At 38.9% G+C, this 22,564-nt stretch overlaps 2 protein-coding genes across 5 annotated transcripts in view; one reads left to right on the top strand and one right to left on the bottom strand.

Moving 5' to 3' along the window:
* The first annotated feature begins 572 nt into the window (after window positions 1-572).
* On the top strand, window positions 573-1,939 carry LOC106636969 (protein lethal(2)essential for life). Its single transcript, XM_014349552.2, has 4 exons — window positions 573-680; window positions 773-1,020; window positions 1,163-1,250; window positions 1,491-1,939. Exons 2-4 carry the CDS (start codon window positions 778-780, stop codon window positions 1,760-1,762), a joined length of 603 nt encoding a protein of 200 aa, XP_014205038.2. The 5' UTR covers window positions 573-680; window positions 773-777; the 3' UTR covers window positions 1,763-1,939.
* A 5,079-nt stretch (window positions 1,940-7,018) lies between these two features.
* The window catches only part of LOC106636983 (uncharacterized), a 37,616-nt gene continuing 22,070 nt past the window's right edge, over window positions 7,019-22,564 (bottom strand). For 2 of the 4 annotated variants that reach the window (XM_014349578.2, XM_014349579.2), the window contains 10 exons: window positions 16,280-16,432; window positions 15,997-16,110; window positions 15,581-15,905; window positions 12,319-15,219; window positions 12,147-12,250; window positions 11,975-12,074; window positions 7,899-7,980; window positions 7,629-7,818; window positions 7,441-7,536; window positions 7,019-7,357 (listed from right to left, as the gene is read on the bottom strand). In XM_014349578.2, the coding sequence (XP_014205064.2) occupies window positions 7,205-7,357; window positions 7,441-7,536; window positions 7,629-7,818; window positions 7,899-7,980; window positions 11,975-12,074; window positions 12,147-12,250; window positions 12,319-15,219; window positions 15,581-15,905; window positions 15,997-16,110; window positions 16,280-16,432 (4,218 nt within the window). In that variant the 3' untranslated portion in view covers window positions 7,019-7,204. Of the gene's footprint in view, window positions 7,358-7,440; window positions 7,537-7,628; window positions 7,819-7,898; window positions 7,981-11,974; window positions 12,075-12,142; window positions 12,251-12,318; window positions 15,220-15,580; window positions 15,906-15,996; window positions 16,111-16,264; window positions 16,433-22,564 lie in introns of all 4 variants that reach the window. The other 2 variants (XM_089592554.1, XM_089592553.1) reach the window with 2 other exon arrangements.

The raw sequence follows: 22,564 nt of genomic DNA, 5'->3' as shown, positions 1-22,564 counted from the left end.
TACGCACATTCTTATTAAGTATACATGTACAATTGTAGTCACCAATTTAAACTATAAGGCCATTGGACAAAGCAAACTAAGTATAGCTAAGAATACAGAAGATTATCTTGCACGATTATTCTTCAATGATGAAAAAAACATAGAAAAAAGGGAATACATTGCAAATCGTTTATTGGTAAACATGTCAAGTCGGCGTTTTGTGTGTATAAGCCTATAATAAGCAGGTATGTACACATACACACACATTCAGTCAAATGCGCCGCAGCGACCTGTCACCTGTGGATTGAGTTTTGGAGCAAACGTCAATAAACGTATACGTTCATCACTCGTATTTGAACCTAAAACCAATAAACCATCGCATTACACCTTTTACCAAACGTTATTAACGATAAATTCATAATTTTCATTTTACATTTAGTCCCTACCGCTGATTGTTTATCGAAAATTCGCGAAAATTCGATACATTTCTAGCACGCAGGCAAGAGCGAAGAACCCAAGAACTTTTGAGAAGCATCGAGCGCCGACGCCGTCGACCCGGCAACGGCGGCAACCACAGCAACGGCTATATATATACGCACGCCACGGCTGTTGTGTTTCAGTTGAACTTGAGCAATCGAAGCGTAAGCATCTATTGACAGTCTCACTTTACTTTGGAAACGTCAACGTCTAGCAAACGAAAGGTAAGGCCTTTCTCCGAAGAAATTAATATAAAACTTTTCAAGAATAATAGTTCTATTTTTAAGTCGAAAACCAATTTTTGTTTTTTTTTTAGCAATTATGTCTCTCGTACCACTGTTATTTTCTGATTGGTGGCAAGACCTGGAGCGCCCACATCGGCTCCTGGACCAGGACTTCGGTCTAGGTTTGACAGCCAACCAACTCGTTCGACCAAGCATGTTCGAGCAATACTTAATGCCCTACGAAAGAAGACCACATCCTTTGTCCACGTATTATCGTCCCTGGGCTGAGCTGATGCGGCAAGTTGAAGGAGGCGGTACTTCCACGGTGAAAGCTGATAAGGTGATTATTTGTCTAAAATTCTCGCTTCTGACTGTGTTTTTTAATTATTGTAGAGCAAAATAGTGTGTACAGTAAAATCTTTCAAATTACACATTTTTGGAGACGTGATTAATGAAAACTCGTTTTTTTTTAATTTGTGCAGGATAAGTTCGAAGTGATACTGGATGTGGCCCATTTCAAACCAGAGGAGGTGACCGTCAAAGTCGTCGACAAGTACATCGTTGTTGAAGGTAATTGTCACTTTTTATTAGCATTACAACTTCAAACTTAAAACTTTTTTTCTACGAGTTTTTCTCAAAGACGGTGAATGTGATTTTTTTGAATTCGTTTGATTATGAATTTTCTTACGTATTTTTTTTTTCTTCCTGATCAATTTTGATCGAAATTGAGTTTTCTTTCGACCAATATATTTATAACTTCGACTATTTTTCATTCAAATCTTAAATATACATGCATTTTTTTCATTGCAGGAAAGCATGAAGAAAAGAAAGATGAGCATGGCACAATTTCAAGACACTTCATTCGAAAGTACATGGTCCCAGAACAGTGCAACATCGACTCGGTTACCTCCAGTCTTTCATCTGATGGAGTACTTTCCATCACAGCTCCACGCAAAGAACAACCAAAAGTTACCAATGAAAAAGTTATTTCAGTGCAGCACACCGGAAAACCAGCGATTCGTGAATCCGAAAAGAAGTCCACAGAAAACTGTGATTCAAAAAAATGTGAAAAGAAAAAGTAAATTTACTAAAGTATTTTTTTTTTAAGTTATTAGATTTCTTACTTTAAACTGAGTAATAGTCATGAATTTCGGCCTTACTTTCATAATTATTAAGATATCCCATTAAACTTAAGTGTTTTCAAGACTGTACGAAAATTTATTTGTAAGTTTGTTTTTTGTAATAAAACGAAAGAAGTGTTCGTTGATCGACAAACAAATTTTTTTTATTTCACACACAATATCCTCTAAATTCGTTAATAAATAATAATTCTAATTTTGAAACAAGTTCATTGCTTAACTTGACTTTCATTTTGATTTTCAGCTGCAACTAATATTAATTTTCTAGGCGGATTTCATTTAATCAGAGAAGATTGGGTTCTTTGTTTATTTATAACACTTAAAATTTACTTCTCTATAATCAATGTATTTTTTATTTAGTAAGATCCAATGCTCCATTCTTAAGAGACTTCGAGTGACTGAGCTTCTTTTTTAGGCCTTTTTTCTTCAGTTGTCTCTTATACACTGATTAATTTGTGCTTCCATAAGTTAATGGTAAAAGGTCTAAAGTATTGTATTAAGTAAATGTGGTCGATTTTATAAGCCATATGAGATAAGTAGAATATTTGTGGTTTTGGAGGTCGGTTTTCGGGTAAAAGATAGATTGTAAACTAGCCGCAAGTAGCATAAAAAATGTCAACTATTTATCATCTGTTAATAGGATTATTTGCGGCTGGTTTTATAATTAAAAAAGTGACTTTACTGTAAACAGCAATAATTATTTGGATCAGCGCCATCTAGCGGTCTTTATTTTTTGGCCAAAAGTGGCTCCTAAAATTCTCAATCAGAGCAATCACGATTAGAGCCATTTAGTCAATCATAAACCAGCCGCAACTTATGATGAAGCTATAAAATAAAAAAATAACGATACATGTGTTTTTGGCGGCAAGTCAACAAGCTATGATTATTCGAAAATTCATTTTCAAAAGTATAAATACATAGGAGGTCAATTTTTTGGTAGAAAATAAATTGTTAACTTGCCGCCCAAAACACACATATCGTTATTTTTTTATTTTATAGCTTCATCATGAGTTGCGGCTGGTTTATAACTGACTAAATGGCTCTCATCCTGATTGCTCTGATTGAGAATTTTAGGAGCCACTTTTGGCCAAAAATTTAGGACCGCTAGATGGCGCTGATCCAAGTAACTATTACTATCTTACAGTAGAGCCGCTTTTTTAATTATAAACCAGCCGCAACTTATCTAACAGATGAACATTAAAAAGTTGACGTATTCTGTGCTATCTGCGGCAAGCTTACAATTTATCTTTGAGCCAAAAATCGACATGTAAAAGTGTGGATATTCTACTTATCTTATATGGCTTATAAAATCAACCATATTCACAAACTTACAATACCGTAGACCTTTTACCATTAATTTATGGAAGCACAGCCCTTTAACTTTTTATGGTTTAAATTAACAGTTAACTTATATGATATGTATTGTGTTACAGAAATCTCGAGTAACGATAAACACATACGTGAATTAATCAGACTCAAGAAAAAAAGCTTAAAAAAGAGTTTCAGTTACACGAAGAGTCTCCTGAGAATGGAGGATTGGATCTCACATAATCAGAGAATGTTGGGTTCTTTGTTTATTTATAAGACTTAAAATTTACTTATCTGTAATAAATGTATTTTTTATTTATTAAGATCCAATGCTCATTTCTTAAAAGACTCTTCCTGTGACTGTACTTCTTTTTTAGGCCTTTTTTCTTCAGTTGTCTCTTTTCGACTAAATAATTTACGTATATAAGTATTTGATCGTTATTCAAGATTTCTGTAACACAAATTTTCATTGAAACAAGGAAAAACCAAATTTTAAAAGAGCAAATGCATATTTACAGTATCAACTGTTATGATTAAAAGTTATGAAACTTAAACAATTGCTTTATTCAAACGTTTTATCAAGATTTATGTTTCACTTTTCTCGTTGGTAAATCTTATTAGTTCACAAATTTCTCTAATATTCTTCTATTTGTGATGCTAGTTGAGACTTTCAACTTGTGTGTTATCAAACTTTGTTATTGTAATGTTAAAACCTCACAACATGAATGTGTGATACATTGCACTGTAACATAACACTGAAAGTTTTTTTATCCAACATAGACCATTACATTATTTTTGAGGATTAATCAAAGCAAATGTATTATATAAAACAACTTGTTAACTTTCAATATTTAAAATCATTTAACAGTGAACATACAAGGTCATTCCAACTAAAAAATTAATCAAGGTAGGATTGGTAGAATCAGCTTCTGTTGACTATCCATAAGTGCTTCCATAAGTTAATGGTAAAAAGCTTAAGGTATTGTAATTTTTTTTCATGTGGTTGATTTTATAAGCCACATAAGATAAGTAGAATATATACACTATTACATGTCGATTTTTGGCTCAAAGATAAATAGTAAACGTGCCGCAAATAGCACAGAATATGTCAAATATTTATCGTCTATTTATAATATTATTTGCGGCTGGTTTATAATTAAGAAAGTGACTTTACTGTAAATAGCAATATTTATTTGGATCAGCGCCATCTAGCGGTCTTTATTTTTTGGCCAAAAGTGGCTCCTAAAATTCTCAATCAGAGCAATCACGATTAGAGCCATTTAGTCAATCATAAACCAGCCGCAACGTATAATGAAGCTATAAAACAAAAAAATAACGATACGTGTATTTTTGGCGGCAAGTTAACAATTTATTTTTTACCAAAAAATCGACCTTCTATGTATTCATACTTTTGAAAATGAATTTTCGAATAATTATAGATTGTTGACTTGCCGCCAAAAACACACGTATTGTTATTTTTTTACTTTATAGCTTCATCATACGTTGCGGCTGGTTTATGATTGACTAAATGGCTCTAATCGTGATTGCTCTGATTGAGAATTTTAGGAGCCACTTTTGGCCAAAAAATAAAGACCGCTAGATGGCGCTGATCCAAATAACTATCACTACTTACAGTAGAGACACTTTATTAATTATAAACCAGCCGCAACTAATCTTATAGATAGACATTAAAAAGTTGACATTTTCTGTGCTGTTTGCGGCAAGCTTACAATTTGTCTTTGAGCCAAAAATCGACATGTAATAGTGTATATATTCTACTTATCTTACATGGCTTATAAAATCAACCACATGAAAAAAAAATTACAATACCTTAAGCTTTTTACCACTAACTTATGGAAGCACTTATGGTTAGTCTACAGTAGCTGATCCTATCAATTCTACCTTGATTAATTTTTTAATTGGAATGACCTTGTATGTTCACTGTTAAATGATTTTAAATATTGAAAGTTAACAAGTTGTTTTATATAATACATTCGTTTTGATCAATCCTCAAAAATAATGTAATAGTTTATGTTTGATTTAAAAAACTTTCAGTGTTATGTTACAGTGCAATGTATCACACATTCATGTTGTGAGGTTTTAACATTACAATAACAAAGTTTGATAACACACAAGTTGAAAGTCTCAACTAGCATCACAAATAGAAGAATATTAGAGAAATTTGTGAACTAATAAGATTTAACAACGAGAAAAGTGAAACATAAATCTTGATAAAACGTTTGAATAAAGCAATTGTTTAAGTTTCATAACTTTTAATCATAACAGTTGATACCGTAAATATGCATTTGCTCTTTTAAAATTTGGTTTTTCCTTGTATCAATGAAAATTTGTGTTACAGAAATCTTGAATAACGATCAAATACTTATATACGTGAATTAATCAGTCGAAAAGAGACAACTGAAGAAAAAAGGCCTAAAAAAGAAGTACAGTCACAGGAAGAGTCTCTTAAGAAATGAGCATTGGATCTTAATAAATAAAAAATACATTTATTACAGAGAAGTAAATTTGAAGTATTATAAATAAACAAAGACCCAAACCTCCTCTGATTAAGTGAGATCCAATGCTCTATTTTTAGGAGACTCTTCCTGTGTGACTGAACTTCTTTTTTAAGCCTTTTTTCTTCAGTTGTCTCTTTTCGACTGATTACTTTACGTATCTATTTAATCGTTGTTCAAGATTTCTGTAACACAAATCTTGGTATGTACGTATTATGTGAATTAATTGTTTATTTAAACTATAAAGTTAAAGGGCTGTGCTTCCATGAGTTGATGCTAAAAGGTCCAAAGTATTCCAATTTTGTAAATATGGTAGATTTTGTAAGCCATATAAGATAAGTGGAATATTTATACTTTTCAAGGTCGATTTACAGATAAAAGATAAATTGTAAACTTGCCGCAAATAACACAAAAAATTTTAACTTTTTATTGTTTATTTACAAAATTAGTTGCGGCTGGTTTATAATTATTAATATGGCTCTACTGTAAATAGCAATAATTATTTGGATCAGCGCCATCTAGCGGTCTTTATTTTTTGGCCATAAGTGGCTCCTAAAATTCTCAATCAGAGCATTCAGGATTAGAGCCATTCAGTCAATCATAAACCAGCCGCAACTAATGATGAAGCTATAAAACAAAAAAATAACGATATATGTGTTCTTGGCGGCAAGTTAGCAATCTATTTTTTACCAAAAAATCGACCTCCTATGTATTTATACTTTTGAAAATGAATTTTCGAATAATCATAGCTTGTTGACTTGCCGCCAAAAACACATGTATCGTTATTTTTTCATTTTATAGCTTCATCATAAGTTGCGGCTGGTTTATGATTGACTAAATGGCTCTAATCGTGATTGCTCTGATTGAGAATTTTAGGAGCCACTTTTGGCCAAAAAATAAAGACCGCTAGATGGCGCTGCTCCAAATAACTATTGCTATTTACAGTAAAGTCACTTTAAACCAAATCAACTATAAACCAGCCGCAACTGATCTTGTAGACAAACAATAAAGATTTAATTTTATTGGTAAGGATTGTTGAGCTATAATTTTTACACAGTGTGCAAGTGTATGCAAAAAATCATCGCGAAGGATGTCTGAAGATCGTGGAAGAGGATTTCAAGGGATCTCGGAGTTACAAGGCGACGAATTACCTGACAGTTATAATGCACCAAACCCGATCGACCAACTGTTTACAAAAATATCGGTTTCATATACGTATCCATCAATTTTTTCTCAGTTCTGTGATGCAAAGTCGTAGATGTTTTTGCCGAAGATAGTCAACAATTGTTATTTCAGTAAATGTATTATAATGACCTATATAAATACTTTAAAGTGTATTTTGGTTATACATAGATTAGTTACTTTTATCCGAAAATTTATTTTGCAAGAGTATAATTTTCTATGATACAAATTTTTATTTATTTTTATTTACAAATTTTAGTTACAGCAGTTAAATACAACAAGCGCTTAAAAAGTCCCACAAAAATACAATAAACCTAAAGAAAAAATAGTTACTCTAAAAGAAAATAATATGCGTTTCATAAATTAACGGTATTTAATATCAACTGTCTTTAAGAACTTCTTTTAAAATTGAACCAGTATTTCTCGCTGGAACAAAGTCTGGGAATGTTGGAAGATTGATATTTGTCAACAAAAGGGATGATTGAGTCGACGATGACGAATGTTGTCGACTGTGTCCTGGCCGATTGATGGGCTGAAAACCCACGAAAACTCATTGTAAACTCAAAACATTGCAATTAATTGAAATAATAAATCCATTGATTCTTTGAAATTTACCGAATTCGACAATTGCATGGCTGGCAATTGTACTTTAGGCTGTGACTCGTTTTCCAAAAACCTAATAAACGCTGTCGATAAGGAGGCTTCTTGATCCTGAAATATTTGTATTAATCACTCACATGCAATATTTGAGAAAAAATACTTGTAAGCAGAAATATTTATTTCAATCATTCGACAAAATTTACCGTGCCAGAAGACGAGCCGCTGTTTACTAAGGACGCGAACCAGCTGTTTTTCGCAGATCCACTGTCGAGACCAGATTTTTCTCTTTCCGACTTGTTGAAGTCAAGAACATTGGCACAGACCCTTAGCACTGATAATTTGTCGTTTGCTGGTGACGATATGTATCCCAGCAGTAAATTTTTGATGAGAGTTCTGTGAATGGAAAAAAATACTTATTAGTAGTCCAGAATCAGGTAATATCACTTGACGTTAATTATAAAGATTTTAATTACTTGTCGACTTTTCCCTCGCCGCTCTTTTTCGCTTCCTCGATACGTTGGTCGGCCGTGTTGACGAGCTCAGTCAGCTTATTAACTGTAAATGAGAAAAAAAGGGTTATTTTTTCATTCTCACCTTTAACATTGGTTTATTAAAATAATGTAAAAATTGTTACAAATATATATGTATATATAATATATGATTATAATGGAAAGTGTACATGTTAACTTTCATTTTAATTTCTACTCGTACAAGTTACATAAATATCAAAATAATCATTATAATTTAAAAAATATGAGAATTTTTTGCAATTATAATTTTACTTAATTTTGAAAATACTATTTTTCATTATATCCATCGTGCTGTGGACGGATTTGAGCACAATTAAAATTAGAGATTTCAAAACATTTCGTTAAAGACACACACCATATTTTTTCAAAGACAGCCCTCTATAAGTCTGGTTGTGTGAAACAATTACAAAAACTTTCTCTGTATGAATTCTCAAGCAAAAACAATCTCATTTTTTAAACTATTCTTAAAAATAAAATAAAATGATAACAATTAATAAAGACTATAGATCTGAGACAGTAATAATATTCATCATTAATCTATTACATGCTATTTATGACTGTTTCCAAGACTTATTTATTATTATTTGTTTTTTATCTTTGTAAAATTTGAATTGAAAAATATGAGCAAATAATTTTCTTGAACAATTAGCTATAATTTATAAAAATTATTATAAGTTTCTTGAAAACTTCGTAGTAACTTACTTTTTCTTTTACTTTCACAGATTTCATTCAGAACGAAAGTAAAAAAGTAGTAAGTAACCGATAACAATTATTATTTAAACTTTATTCTCAGTTTCAATCTGGAATTTATTAATTTTTACAATCGGATCCTAAATATCACTTATCTTCAGTTATTCGTTAAAATCATTTTCACTTAGGTTGCGCTAAGATATACATTTACGAACTATACAATATACACATGTTACGAAAAAAAAAAAGCAATACCGATTTCTACGGCCTGCAAGCCGCATATACATACTACAAAATATACCGTCGCTACTTACGAATTATTAAAATTAGTAAATAAATTAAAATCTACGAAATGCAGCAAAAGTTACTGATGTGAAATAACAACGGCAGGTATACTTAATTAATATTACAAAAATCAATCAAATGCACATGTACAAACGGGCGGCATTGTGTGGACAGTAAGTACTACGGCTCTCGCATTCGATAGGCAGCGGAGGAGGATCATTGAGAGTCGAACGCAAGTATAACACAAGTACTGGTTGCAGTGATCAAGACACCAGTACCTGATGTAATACTCACACCCCCCTCTCGACTTGTTTTTTTTTTTTTTTTTTTTTTTGCATTCGAATTTTGCATTGTTTCTACAGGATTTTGGCACTTTTTACGCTTGAGCGCATGCTGCATTCTCATGTTTTACTTTTTTTTCAGTTTTGCATGCCTTTGTGTGAACTAAACAATTCGATTATCATCTGACTGGACTGTTTTCTCTGTAAGCCGTCAAATCATGCTGATATTAAGTGTGTGATATAACTTTTCGCAACTTACAAGCCGAAAGTGTAACAGATTCTTGAAAGTTTATTATTACATCGATTAATAAATAAAACATCATGCAGAGTACAATATAACGTTTCGACATTACAAGCAGGATTATAAATTATTTATTTGAATCTCAATTCGATTTTCGCTCGACTAGGAACTATAATTAATAACTTATTAAAACAACAATTTAATTGAAAGTTAAATTTCATTGATAATCATAACAATTTTTAATCAACAAAAAAAATTTTTTTAATCTAAAAAGTTTTGAAAGTAATAAATGTAATTCAACTATTGATTGAAAATTGTTTTCATCAACCATAAAACTTGATTTAATTTTTATTGGAAACTTGAATCAGTTGATAATACAATTTTGATTGCAATTGTTTCGTTGCATTATTAAACACTAGAACCCTGATGACACAAATTTTGCTTATTTTCGATCGATGTTAGGATTGATCATTAAAAAAATAAAAATGTATGTGCATAAGCTTTTTATAGCATCTAGTTCTAGTTAGTTTTGTCTACGAAATATAATGTTCATGTTACGTTTAATCCAAAGACTTTATTTTATATACCAAAAAACAAGCCAATTACAAATCTACACTTCACCAGGATTCTATCTAGGGGAATTATTAATAATCTAATAATTACAATATTTTCTAATACAAATTTTTCTCGTTCCAGTATACTCGAATAATACACATCGACAAGGATCGTCGTACCATTAAAGCCTAGGAAATTTAAAAAATACTACTGCAAAATTATTAACAATTATCATACATTACAACGCATATCAATAATTCCAAACGAAATTATAAATTAGTAGGTACGAGGCATAAAAATGAAAAATAATCACGCGTGGGCTGGGCTACAGAAAAAAACGGCCCTCGAACAATTTCGTAGAATCGCGGTAGCGGGTGGCCAACCCCACGAGGTAATATGAGTAAAGTACACACACTCACAGTTACCACATGAGATTAGCCACTCAGGCGCTACCCAAAATTCGTCCCAAGTATTGCTTTGTGCGATTATCCGAACAGTTTTTTTTTTTTTTTTCTGATTCTTGTATCCGAGGTAATTTTGTTCCCGCTTCAATATCTTACTTACTTTTCTTTTCTTAATGAATAAAAATTTCAATGTTTGATGACAAAAAAAAAAAAAAAAAAAAAATTTGATTATCGAAGCAAAAAATATTATGAAAAACCAAAAAAAAAACACAAATCTCATGAATGCGCCATTATTTTTCAAAGATGACTTTGAGCTTGAAAAACCATTGTTTAAAAATTAATCGTTACACATGTATGTTTTTCCAACTCAAATGCAGCGATACAGCCCACAAACAGATCGGAACGTTTGATTAGTTTGCCTTGAACATCAGGGATTAATCCAGTTAAAGCCCAGCCACATAATTTCATGATCCCTCCGCACGAGGAACAAACAGCCAATAAAATCTAAAAACCAGCACCGACGATTTATAAAAAAAAATATGAAAGAATATGCATGTGGTGAACTGTGTGGTATTGATATATGCGTCCTCGAGAGTAACTCCATTCTTAAGTGAAGTGCGATTTGTATAGGCAGGCGAAGAGCCAGCTCGTAGGCATATACCAACAGGAACCCTGGGGCTGCGAATCAAGAATCCCAGAATTACCAGCTGATATTTGACTACGTGACTGGACGCAGGCGATGTCGTGCGTTTTGTGTGTGAATTCGTGCTCTTGCATGAGAATTTTCGCTGATACTGTGGCTTGGATTGCGGCAATTATTGTTACATTGTTTTTTTTTTTGCTCGTGTATGGATTAATGCCAATGTGCGAGAATTAGTCATTTTTTTTTTTATCGGATCCAAAAATAGGATGAGGGCCGCCCAGCATTCACAGTACAGAAAACGAAATTTTGCTGTTTGTGAAGAAAATTTGGTAAATATTACGGAGAATTCAGAGAAATTCGAAGAGGAAAATCTGTTGAGTACAGCGAGAACAATACTCGTCGACAAGTTCATTGAAAGCAGCTTTTACCGAACAATGTGCAGTGAAACAAAGTTAAGGATCCCGTCGCTCGAGTTCACGTGTTGAATCAACTAAATTTGGAAATTCTAAATTTACTTTTTACTGATGCATGTGAAAAAAATACTAAAGTTCTATTAAAAACTATTAAAAAGAAAACTAAAAAAGTGTCCAATTTACTGAATACTTTTATTTCAACCACAAGTCTTCAAGTATCATATATCTTAAATAAAATCTAGACCTGAAAACTTAGCATTTCCGTGTGTGGTTGATTCCACGTGTATACATGTAAAATTCACGTGGACTTGAACAAACAAGGCTACTATAAGAATAATCTAATGAATCAAAGTCCATGCATTAAAAGGATAAACGGACAGCGATACGTAATAAAAGAAAGCAGCAGAACAGAAGCTATCACACACAAAGAGCGTGAAGAGGAAAATAAAGTGCAACAAAAGATCCAAAGAGTAAAAAAAAATTTAAAAAAAACGAGTCAAAGCAAACCTTCTTGGCCGAGCTCCTCGATGCGCTCCGATTTCTTCCCCAGCTCCTCGGTCAGTCTCGAGGCCGCCTTCAGCGCGTCCTTGGCTTCCAATAACTCTGCCTGTAGAAAAAAAACGTGCGATCAGTCTCATTCCAAACCCACCCAATAACACACGGGACGAGCAAAACGAACTTTGAGATTGATAATGTCGTTCCTGAGCGCCTCCTGCTCTCTGTAAGAGTCTTGAAGCTGAGCACGTAACTTTGTCGTTGCCTCTTGAATGTCCTTCTCTTTATCTAAAATATCATTTCAAATTGTAGTTCCCACTTTGTAAGAAAAAAAAAAAAATCACACGGCTGCTTACCTCTCTGGAACTGCTCCAAAACCAGCTGTAGATTCGTCAGCGAGGCCGTGTACGAGAGCACCTTATCCTCGGCCGTGGATATCTTGTTCTGAAGATCATCCCTCTGCTGAACGATCAGAGCGAGCTGCTGCTGCAGAGTCTCGACCTGTTGGTTCGCCCTGACGCTGGCCGAGGTGTACATGGTCGAGCTGTTCTTCAGCTTCTCCTCAGCCTGCACCAACCTAGCCTCCAGAGCGTTACGGATCTCCTCGGTCTGTAAGGCCTCTTCCGTGTAATTGGCCTCGATCTCGACCAAGTGGTTGCGCAGCCGTTCGACCTCCTTCAAAGCGGCCGACTCCTTGCTCTGTGCCTCCACCAGCTGCTCCTGAAGGTAGCGCATGTTCGTCTGGTCCTGAATAACGGCAGCTTCCAGTGCCTTATTCTTCTCCTCCAGCTCCGAGGTCCGTTTGCCCAGGACACTGTGCTCGGGAAGACTGCAGCGCTCGACGTGGTCGCCCGCCTCCTCGACTTCCTGGAGACGCTGTCTCAGCACCTGCATCTCGTTTTGCGTCCAGAGTAGCTGGGTCTCCTTCTCCTGGAGCGCCGCGGCGCCAGCGTCCCGCTCGGCGGTGATCTTTTGCAGCTTGGTGTTCTGCTCACCCAACAAGTGAGTCAGTCTCTGGATTTCGGCGTGGTACTGCAAGCTCTCCGAGTGTTTCTCTTGTACGAGCTGGACGAGCTTGCCACGCTCTTCGCTCAGCAGGGCGTGCGACGCGCTCGTCTTGGCTATCTCGGCGTCCTTGGCGCTTATCAGCTGGGACAGGTTCTCGACGGTCTCGCGGGCCATCAGGACGGACTCTTTGTCCTTTGCCATCGTCGCTCTCAGCTCCTCGATTTCCTTCGACTTCTCCGCGAGCTGCAAGCTCATAAGCTCCTGCCGACTGTCGGGATCCACCGTCTCGACTGGCCGGTCTTCTCCATCGGCCTCGTCCGGAATTTTACCAGGCACCCCGTTGGATTCGACCTCCCTTGGCTCCGCCTGCAGCTGCGTGGAAATGATTTCTCTCCCAGAGCTCCTGAACTCCATCACGTCCACTTTTAGCTTCGCCAACTCGGACTCAGTAGTCGATCTGTACGTCTCGGCGCACTTGAGCTTCTCTTCCAGCCTGCCGATCTCCTCCTCGTGTTCGAGTACTTTGTTCCTCATCTCGTCGATTTTCTCAACCAGCCTTTGATTTTCGCTCTTCAGCTCCGTGTTCTCACTCTCCAGGGCTGAGTTTCTCTCTTCGCTGGTCCTCAGTTTTTCCGTGGTCGAACCCAAGCTGCTCGTGCTTTCGTCCAGTGCTCCCATCAAGCGGCGATTCTCCACTTCCAAGCTGTCCATCTTGGTGGCGCTGTCTTTGTTCGCGGTGTCGAGCACCGCCACCCTCTCTTCGGCCACTCTCCGAGCCTCCAAGGCGGACTCGAGCTCCTCCCTGCAGCCGTCGAGCTCCTGCTTCAGCAGAGACATCTCCGTGTTGAGGAGCTCGAGCTTGTCCTGGTTCTCGGCTTGAGCCTCTGCGAACTGGTCCTGTAGCTTGGTATTCTCCCTGGCCAGTCTGTCGCCGTTGGCCTGGAGCTCCTCGGCCCCCGTCCTCGCGAGTTCGAGCTCCACGAACGCCCGGTCCAGCTCCTGCCTCATCTTCATGAGGTCGTACTCGAGGTCGTCCTTTTCCTCGCGGCCTCTGGTGAGCTCGTCCCGCAGCTGTGCCAGCGCCTCGGCGTCCCCGTGCTTGAGGTCCGAGTCGCGCAGCAGCCTCAGATCGGCCTCGAGCTGCTCCTTCTCGCGCGCCAACACCTCGTTCTCGGCGTCTACCTCGATCTTCGCCTCCTGGAGCATGTTGAGCGAGTTCTCGAGGCGCTTGCTGCTCGAAGCCGCGATCTTCAATTCGCGCCTTGCGTTTTCCACGTCGAGCTTCAACTCCTCGATCAGCTCGAGGTTCTCGTCTATACCCTTGCACCGCTCGACCGACACCCGCAGCTCGCTCTCCATGGTGTCGACCCTGCGCCGCAGACTTACGTTCTCGTCCAACGCGACGCGCAACATCTCCGCGGGATCGTCCCTGCTGAGGTGCTCCCTGTCGGTCAACAGAGCCTCGATCCTCGCCGCGACGTCAATCTCGGCCCCCGAGTCCCTGACCGCTTCCCGGATGGCCCTGAGCTCCCGGGACATTTTGGCGTTGATCTCGCGCAGACTGCGCACCTCTGCCTGGAGGGACTCGGTCTCGGTCTCGAGAGAGGCGACCCGCTCCTCGCTCGCCTCGGGTATGGACGGCAGGTTCGACTTGAGCCGCTGCACCTCGACGAGCAGCGACTCGACGTTCTGCTGCAAGTCCTCGCAGTCCATCTGCAGGGCGTCCCTCAGCTCGTGGCTGTCCTTTAACTCGCGGCACTGCTCCGTGAACTTGTGCTCGAGCGCGTCCCGCTGCCACTTGAGCTCGACCGCGCTCTTGGCTAGGCTCACGAACAACGAGTCCTCGGAGCTGGAGCCGCTTGGCTCGTCCCGACCGGGGATTTGGAGGGAGCTGTTTTTCACGACCTCCTGGACCTTCCTCAGTTCGGCCGACGCGTCGAGCTGGGGCTCTTCTTGGTTGTCGAGGGACGCTTCGGTCCCCTTGTCCTCTTTGCTGACCGTCGCCTCGGTCCCCTTGTCCTCTTTGCTGACCGTCGCCTCGGTCTCCTGGTCCACCGTAAGTGGCATTGTAGTCTGGACGGCGGAGTTCAGGGACTCCTTGGTGGGCGGCTTCGATGGCTCATAATTCTGTTGTTGGAGGGTCTCGATCGTCCCTAGGGCTTGGTTGTAATCAACGTAGAGGTGCTCGTACGCGCTCTGTAACGAGTGGTGCTTCTTCTGTAGCTCTTCCTTCAGCGACAGAACGCGTTCTGGAACAAAATTGGTCCTCGGTCATTTGACTGTCCAGTAGAAGTTTTCCGCAGAAATTACCACCTGGAATCCTAAAGGAGGATTCTGGTCTTGTGGAAATAACGTGACGACGTTAGGCTTTGATGTGTCAATTATTCATCCATACCCTCATTAAAAAAAAAAAAGGACAGAAGGAGGACTCAAATGTTTGACGTTGAACTATTTCAAACGGCAATTAAGCTTATGCAATACTATGGATTTAGAGGCAACAATTAATGTACATCAGTGCCAAACGTCAATCGTCAAACCCCTCCACCCCGTGGAAATCAGCCGGTAATCCCAACGTGAAATCTTAACGGAATTCCATCGCGTGGATTGTACCAATGGACTCCGCGTTCTGCCTGTCCAACTCCTCCATGCTCGCAGCCAGAGTCCGATTGTCCGCCTCGAGCTCTTCGAGCCTCCTCCGGAGCTCGTCCTCCCTTTTGTTCTTCTCGGACCTCAGCTCGATTTCCGAGTCCGACTTCTCCCTCTCCCCGCTCTCTCGTTGGAACTCCCGGCTCTCGGTCTCCAGGGCCCGAAGAGCCGAACTGACCAGCTCGTACTGCTCAGCCGAGGCCAGCTTCGAGATCGCCGCGCGAAAATCGGCGGCCAACGACTGCTCGTTTTGCTGCAGGCGCTTCGCGCTCCTCTCGACCTCGCGACCCTGCAAAAGGTCGGCCATATGATGATACGTGATTCGCAGTGGGAGGTTTAGTGATGAAAAGCAAAACCTATACACATAATTATATGTATACCTTCTCGCCAATCTGTATGATGCGGTTCGTCACGTCCTGCTTCGCGCGCAGCATCTCCGTTCTCTGCGAGACTCCCTCTTCCCTCGGGTGGTGCGCATCGCTCGTTGGGTCCATCTGCGAATGAGCGATTTCACGGTCAACCGTGCAATAAAAAAAATGTTAAAAAAAAACATCGGGGAGTTTGCTCTGGGAAACAGGTAAATAGACTCTTTCTCTCTCGCAAACAGCAGTAGAGGTAAAAGAGACACGCGTGATATGTGTAATGTACAAAGCGAGCGATTACCGATTTCGTTAGCGCGAGTTCAGACTCGAGGTCCCGGATCCTCAGGGTGGCCTGGTCGAGCTGGTCCTGCAGCAGTTTCGTACGGCTCCTGGAGGCCTGCGGCTGCGGGTCCCAGAAGAAGGCAGCCCCGTCCTCGTCGTGGCTCCCATTGTTCTGTAAAAGTAAGGGCGGCCATCAGGTACTCGTCCATATCGGTATGGATCACAAAGCGAAGGTGCGTTGGATGAAAATTAGAAAAAAAAGACAACAACATTCAAGGACGAAATCATACAGGAGAGACGTAAGTAAAGCGATGGGTGAATTGCACAACGAGCGTTGTATTCTCGGTTTTAAAGGACTCTCGGGCGTACACATATATCGGAGGCCACGAGAGACAGGATGCATCCAACGCGCGTGTATTAACTGCAGGCTTGTGATTAGGCGCTATACGAGTCGGGAGTGTGTGGGGTATCAGGAGGCCTTTACATAAGAATCATCCGCTGCGAAACAATGATATCCTCCACTGCTGCGTTTGTGCGACTGCGATGTGTGTATTGGTAATAACGAGCGAGTAACATTACTTTTTTTTTTTTTTTTTTTCAACCGTTGTAGTATCCGCCTTTTGATGATGGAGCTTGAATCAGTTTAAAAAAAATTTTTTTTTTGTTTTTCACATAAAGGTTTAATAATTCAAAACATAGAGTAAAGTGGTCCTGATAAAAAGTTAGGGGCCGAGTAGGTGTTGCAGGAAGTAGATAAGCCGATCGGAGGCCGCGAGTTGTAATATATAAGCTAACTCTAACATGACCCGCAACGATACTAAACCCTTCGTCACTTATCCTCTGAGTATATAATAGAGCTTGACCATTTCGGTGGTGAACTTATCAGATCACAGATATAGGTTCATATATTATATATAAGTCAGAAATGATTGTTCATTTTTCACTTTGGACAATCAATTATCAATCAATCAATATCGCCGAGTTTGGTCATTTCTTTTTTCGATGATATAAAATCGACTTTACTACAAAGGTGGAAAATTTTAACTATTAATCTGGACCACCCTGGACACGCTTGGACGTTGTATAGTCTTTTGAATTGCAAACTGTAAAATATTGGTGAAAAGTATGGTACGAAAACAATGTCGTCAACCGTTCCATTGCTTGTTCGCAATGAAATCCATAGGATGATTAAATTACGGAACCTCCAATTTTTCCTACCATGACGGCATTCGGGTAAAAATCGACAAAGCCGTCGTATGATTTTCATGTACGTCGGCTCGACAACAAAAAAAAAAAAAAAAAGGTGCACGTTAAGAACCGGTCAAAGTTGACCGATCTACAGCAGCGGTCGGCTCGAGGGCCTTGTATACGGGACGAGTGAGTAGTTGATTAGAATACCAAATCCAACGACAGGCCCTTCCGAGATATCCCGGGCATGAAAGTATAAATCGGATGACGGAAATGCCGATCGCGACCCAATCGATAGCACATACACGGTCGCTTCGAGGTCCGACTTGTAAACTACGGGCCGATCGTCCGGGGCGATAAGGTTTTCAAATGTACGAAACGATCGGTTCACTAGGAATCGGTTGGCCAACCGCTGGCGAGACGGACGCATTGTATTTTTTTTTTTCGTTCGTACACGCTATAATCGCCAGGAAGAACTGGAAATATACTATTTATATTATACACGTGCACCGCGAACAGAGAGTAAGTATATTATGTTTGCATGAAAGCGACGAATAAGCTGCGGAAGGTGACAAAGAGCTGCAGAGAGATGAGGGAGAGGAAAACAAAATAGTGTGTAAGTATATAAAACGAGGTGGAGCGCTATGGTGGTCCAAAGAGTTGGCGCAGCCATAATACATATTATATAAATACGAGTCGGCAGTGGTACGTAGTAATAACATAGCTGGCGATGCTAATGAATATGAAAGGAGACTCGGGTCAAGGAATAATGCGTCGTTTGACTTGCATGCGCTCGACGAACGAGCCGAGTCAGTCCCTCTCGACAAAAGATCGTCACGCTTTTGCTTTTCGGACGTTTCCCCGCTTTATGCTTCTCGTGTTCTTCCCCGACCTTTTTTTCTAGCTTCGTCTTTCGTTTCGACAACGACTCGGTTATACGCGATTTACCCAGTTCTACGCGCGTTTCCTCCTCGACGATCGGCTTTGGAGCCAATGAGACTCAAAGGGCGACCAAGACACAATTTTTGTCGATTTGACTTTTTTCGAAAGGTTCCTTTTTTTTTTTTTTTCTCTCCCTCGAACGCCTAAACCAAACGGTTACAGTTAGGAGTAATTTAATTTTAATTACTTGCAAAGGACTTCCGATCACGCGATCACATCGAAAATTCCACATGACTTTGACATCAACCTAACTTATACATTAGAAAAAATTCATATTGAAGGGTGTAACTTTTCGTCAACTCCAACATAAGTATGTGCAAGTACTTCCGTACCGATCACTCAGGAGTTGGTGCAACGGTAGAAATGAAGAGAGGAAAAAGTGAGCCCACCAAGAATCGAGCGTCCGGAGACAAATCGGCTGCGACAGATACTATCTTGCAAAAAAAAAAAAAAAAAAAAATCGCGAACGTGCACCCAACTGACACGGTATGCTTCGAAACGATTATCGCTGCAGGTATTGTATATGGTAGAATTGACGGAGAAAAAAAGAAGCGAGGTAAACGTGGGAACGGAAACCTTTACCGGAACGGCGACGATGCTTATGGAAGTAAAGCGACGATCTCGGCCCTGAGTGGCGTTAAGTTATAGGGTTGCCTTGCACTTTTAAAAACCAAGTCGCTTGTAAAACCGCGTAATCGCGGCGGCGGTCTTCATCGCGAAGTTTTGAAATTGCATCAGCCATGACTTCAATCGCGCGGATTAATTATGCTCATATACGATCGGAAAAGTGGAACGCGAGATTAATCACGCGGCGATTAAATTGCTCGTACCGAGCGGTCACTCTGGGCTCGAGTTGGTCTCTATCCCTCTCTTTGGCGTTCGGTTATTAATTTTCGCGTGCGTGAGGTCGCGAACGAGATAAAATCGATTTATTTGCGGTCCGTCGAAAGAGTGTTCTCCGACGAACTGAGGGTATACCGTTGGGGCGATCGTTAAGTATTCATTGTAATGTGCAGTGTGGAATAAATCGCGTGTTGCGTGAGTCAAAAATTGTTTTTTCTTCTCTTTTTGTTTGTTACCCCTTGTCTGTATGAATTTTAGTTTTGACGCACCTTAGTGTTTAATGGTTAACCAAAGATATTTGTCTGGGCAATGGTGTTTTTCCGGACAATTTCGAAAACAGGTTTTGCCGAAGGATTGGGAAAATGTATCTTTTCCTCGTGACTGGAAAATGCCTTTAAAGAAGATTTGGTATGTCAAAAATTGTTCCAAAAAGGGAATAGACAACTGAAGCTTATATTCTCAAAATTCACAGATTTCTGTCCCATTTGGATTCCCTCAAACAAACAAAAAGTTTTTTTTAGTCCATCAGCTAGACTTTTTTTTTTTTTTTTTTTTTTTTTTTTTTTGTTGACATACACTCTATACTCTCATACTTTGACAAGAAGCTCTTACATATCTTTACCATAGTGTTATTTTTAACGTAAAACAAATAGAAATGAATAAAATTAACTTACTTTGTACAATTTATACAATCAAATAATTATTGACTAATTGATTAATTCATAAAAATTGAAATAAATAATTAAAATTTAAAACTACAGCCTTTAAATTAAATTCTTGTGATTCTCGCGTTCCCGAAATCGTTCAACTCAATGTCTCAATGTAGAAAGCAATTTGCTAACTTGTATGACACAAAAAATTTATTTTGTATAGCCTGTCTTGTTTCTTCTGTAAAAAAAAAAGAATCCTTGGGAACATGATTTTCGTTGAAATTCCAAGGAAAATGTTAGCAAAAACTAAACGTATAGACGCAACTCGTCCCAGTTCCACGGAGCAAATAAGTAAATCAAAAACGAAATCATCCTCCGTCGAAAGCTTGGGAAATCGGTCTCTGTCAGCTTCAACAACCACCGATTCCCGAGAAAACAATCGTTGAGGTCGAAAATCAAGGAGCAAAGGTTTCGCAAACACATGCAGCAGCTCCCCGGAGCAATTAGTAGCTCGCGTTAGCGTCTCGTTTCACAGAGGCTCGTCAAAAGCGAGAATCCCCCATTAGAGCACACGCGCGGCCCGACACACTTGGACGAGCCAAAAAATTAGCGATCACCATCGTGCGCCCCGCAAAACACACTGCATACCCATATACAGCTAAACTCCCATTCGTATCCTCTCGAAGCGCGTAAGAGCACAAGTGTACAGTATATTATAAGGTGAGAATTGGCAAAAGCATTTTGTTGAAAAAGAGGAGCAGTACAAGTGTAACAAAGTCCCGCGCGGAAGGAGAAAAGGAATACAAGAGCTACACCCATACCTATACTTCCTTCTTCTTCTTTTTTTTTTTTTTTTTTTTTTTCTTTTTCCATATGCATCACGTATGATACCTAAAAGAAAGACAATTGTATTTTAGATAATATAGAGACAAGAACGATGCGTACCTACAAGTATACGTATGATGGTACACCGAGAAAGCGAATGAGTAAGTGTATATATATATATATATCATATGTAGAGAGAGAGAGAGAAATAAAAAACGAACCGGGTAAAGTTTTATTGCAGTCTGTGTTGACACAGGCTGTGCCAAAGGGTATCGAGTGCCGCTGTCTCGTCGTCGCTATACGCGTGTGTAGTATATAAATATAATATATATAAGTATATATTCTGATGGGCGCGCAGATGCGACGCTATTATAAAACGGTTCAATCGCCCCATCTTTCAGCCTCTCGTGTCCTTTTCTCCGTCGATGGGTGTATAATATACCCACACGCGAGAGCGGCACAATGGCGTCCGCGGGGGGATTTTTTCATGGCGCTGGCAAAATTTCATTGGATCGGCTTGCCTGTTTTTGAGGATTAATTTTAATTGATTTTTAACGCGTTCGATCGTTGCTTTAGGTATGCAAGTGATAATAAGATTTTTTTTTTTATCGGTATTTGCACAACACGCGTCAGTTGAAAAAGAATTTTTCATACTAAATTAGTTTGTTACGATGGTTTGGTTAATCTACATCCAATTAAGTTACTCAAATTTTCAATACAACTATAAATAAATTTTACAGTTGACGACACAAGCGTTTATAGATTGTGATACGTTTCATCGTCTCGTCGAAATGTGTCACGCGATTCAAGTGACTCACACCGAGTGATGACGTATTACTTGAAGTTTCCTCCAATACAATACAAGTATATGTCGTACAAACAATTGTTACAAATGTTTAAAATATGCATGCAGCTCTTTGTCTGCCGGAAAACAAAAATATTTTGATAAATCATTGTCTTTTGTTAAAGAATAGGGGTTGCAGGATGAAGTCTTTTTATTGGAATGCTCATACTATTAATTATATTTTGGCAGGCTTCACTACTTACGTAAATAAGATTAGGATTTTATTACCGATTTTATGGGTTGAACTGTTTGAAGTTGTCATTTATTAGACTTTTTTGACAACCTTAGAGCCGTAAAAAAAGAGACTGAAAAAATATTTAAAAACTATGTATGATTTCTACAAAATTTTTTAGAACTAATTTTTTTGCCGTTATTAGAAGTGCTTTTAATATTTTTAATAATTAAAAAATTTTACAGAGAAGATTACTTATTTTAAAGAGCCAATAACTGAGAATTTAAATTAATTGAATTTTCATAAGAAAGATAATAAAGCTAATTCGATCATAAATTTTCTCTTAAAAAATAAGAGGAGACAGTTAATCTGATTGAAAATAAACCCAAACTCGATAATCCCAACTACGTTTGATCATGGATCTGTGAAAAATATGAAGATAATGCGAAACGTGTCAAAAAACGTTTAAGGTAGAAAATCCTTGAGAAGACTAATTGAAAAAGCAATTACTTCCCAAGTAGATCATCATCATCATCACATTATTATACCCTCCGTACATTGATGATAATTATCTCAACCCCCACGGATGCTTTATTCAATAGCCCACGCTCCGCTGACTCGGTCAGTGTTTAAATCACAACACCATTGTTATAATCCGCGTAACACAGATTCCAGCCCACATCTCAAGACCAATATCCAACTAATTTGCGTGAAAAAAAAAAGCTATGTTGTCCCGCTACAAACACCCTGACCCAAAATGAATTTCAAAGGAACTTCCCAAACAACTGCAACAAAAAACACCCTCTACTGCACACTGGGCCACTTCTCGCTTCTCATCCA

Source organism: Copidosoma floridanum, unplaced genomic scaffold, assembly GCF_036245765.1.
Source record: "Copidosoma floridanum isolate Cflo_tuat_1 unplaced genomic scaffold, Cflo_Japanese_pri ptg000019l, whole genome shotgun sequence".
Classification (NCBI taxonomy): domain Eukaryota; kingdom Metazoa; phylum Arthropoda; class Insecta; order Hymenoptera; family Encyrtidae; genus Copidosoma; species Copidosoma floridanum.
The sequence above is the reverse complement of the archived record's forward strand: the minus strand, read 5'-3'. Positions and strand labels throughout refer to the sequence as shown.

What these genes read in the sequence shown, in the direction of transcription:
- LOC106636969 (XM_014349552.2), top strand. Translation starts at nt 778, where the DNA reads ATGTCTCTCGTACCACTGTTATTTTCTGATTGGTGGCAAGACCTGGAG. An exon ending in CCACGGTGAAAGCTGATAAG is followed by an intron (nt 1,021 to 1,162) that starts GTGATTATTTGT and finishes TAATTTGTGCAG; the next exon opens with GATAAGTTCGAAGTGATACT. An exon ending in CAAGTACATCGTTGTTGAAG is followed by an intron (nt 1,251 to 1,490) that starts GTAATTGTCACT and finishes TTTTCATTGCAG; the next exon opens with GAAAGCATGAAGAAAAGAAA.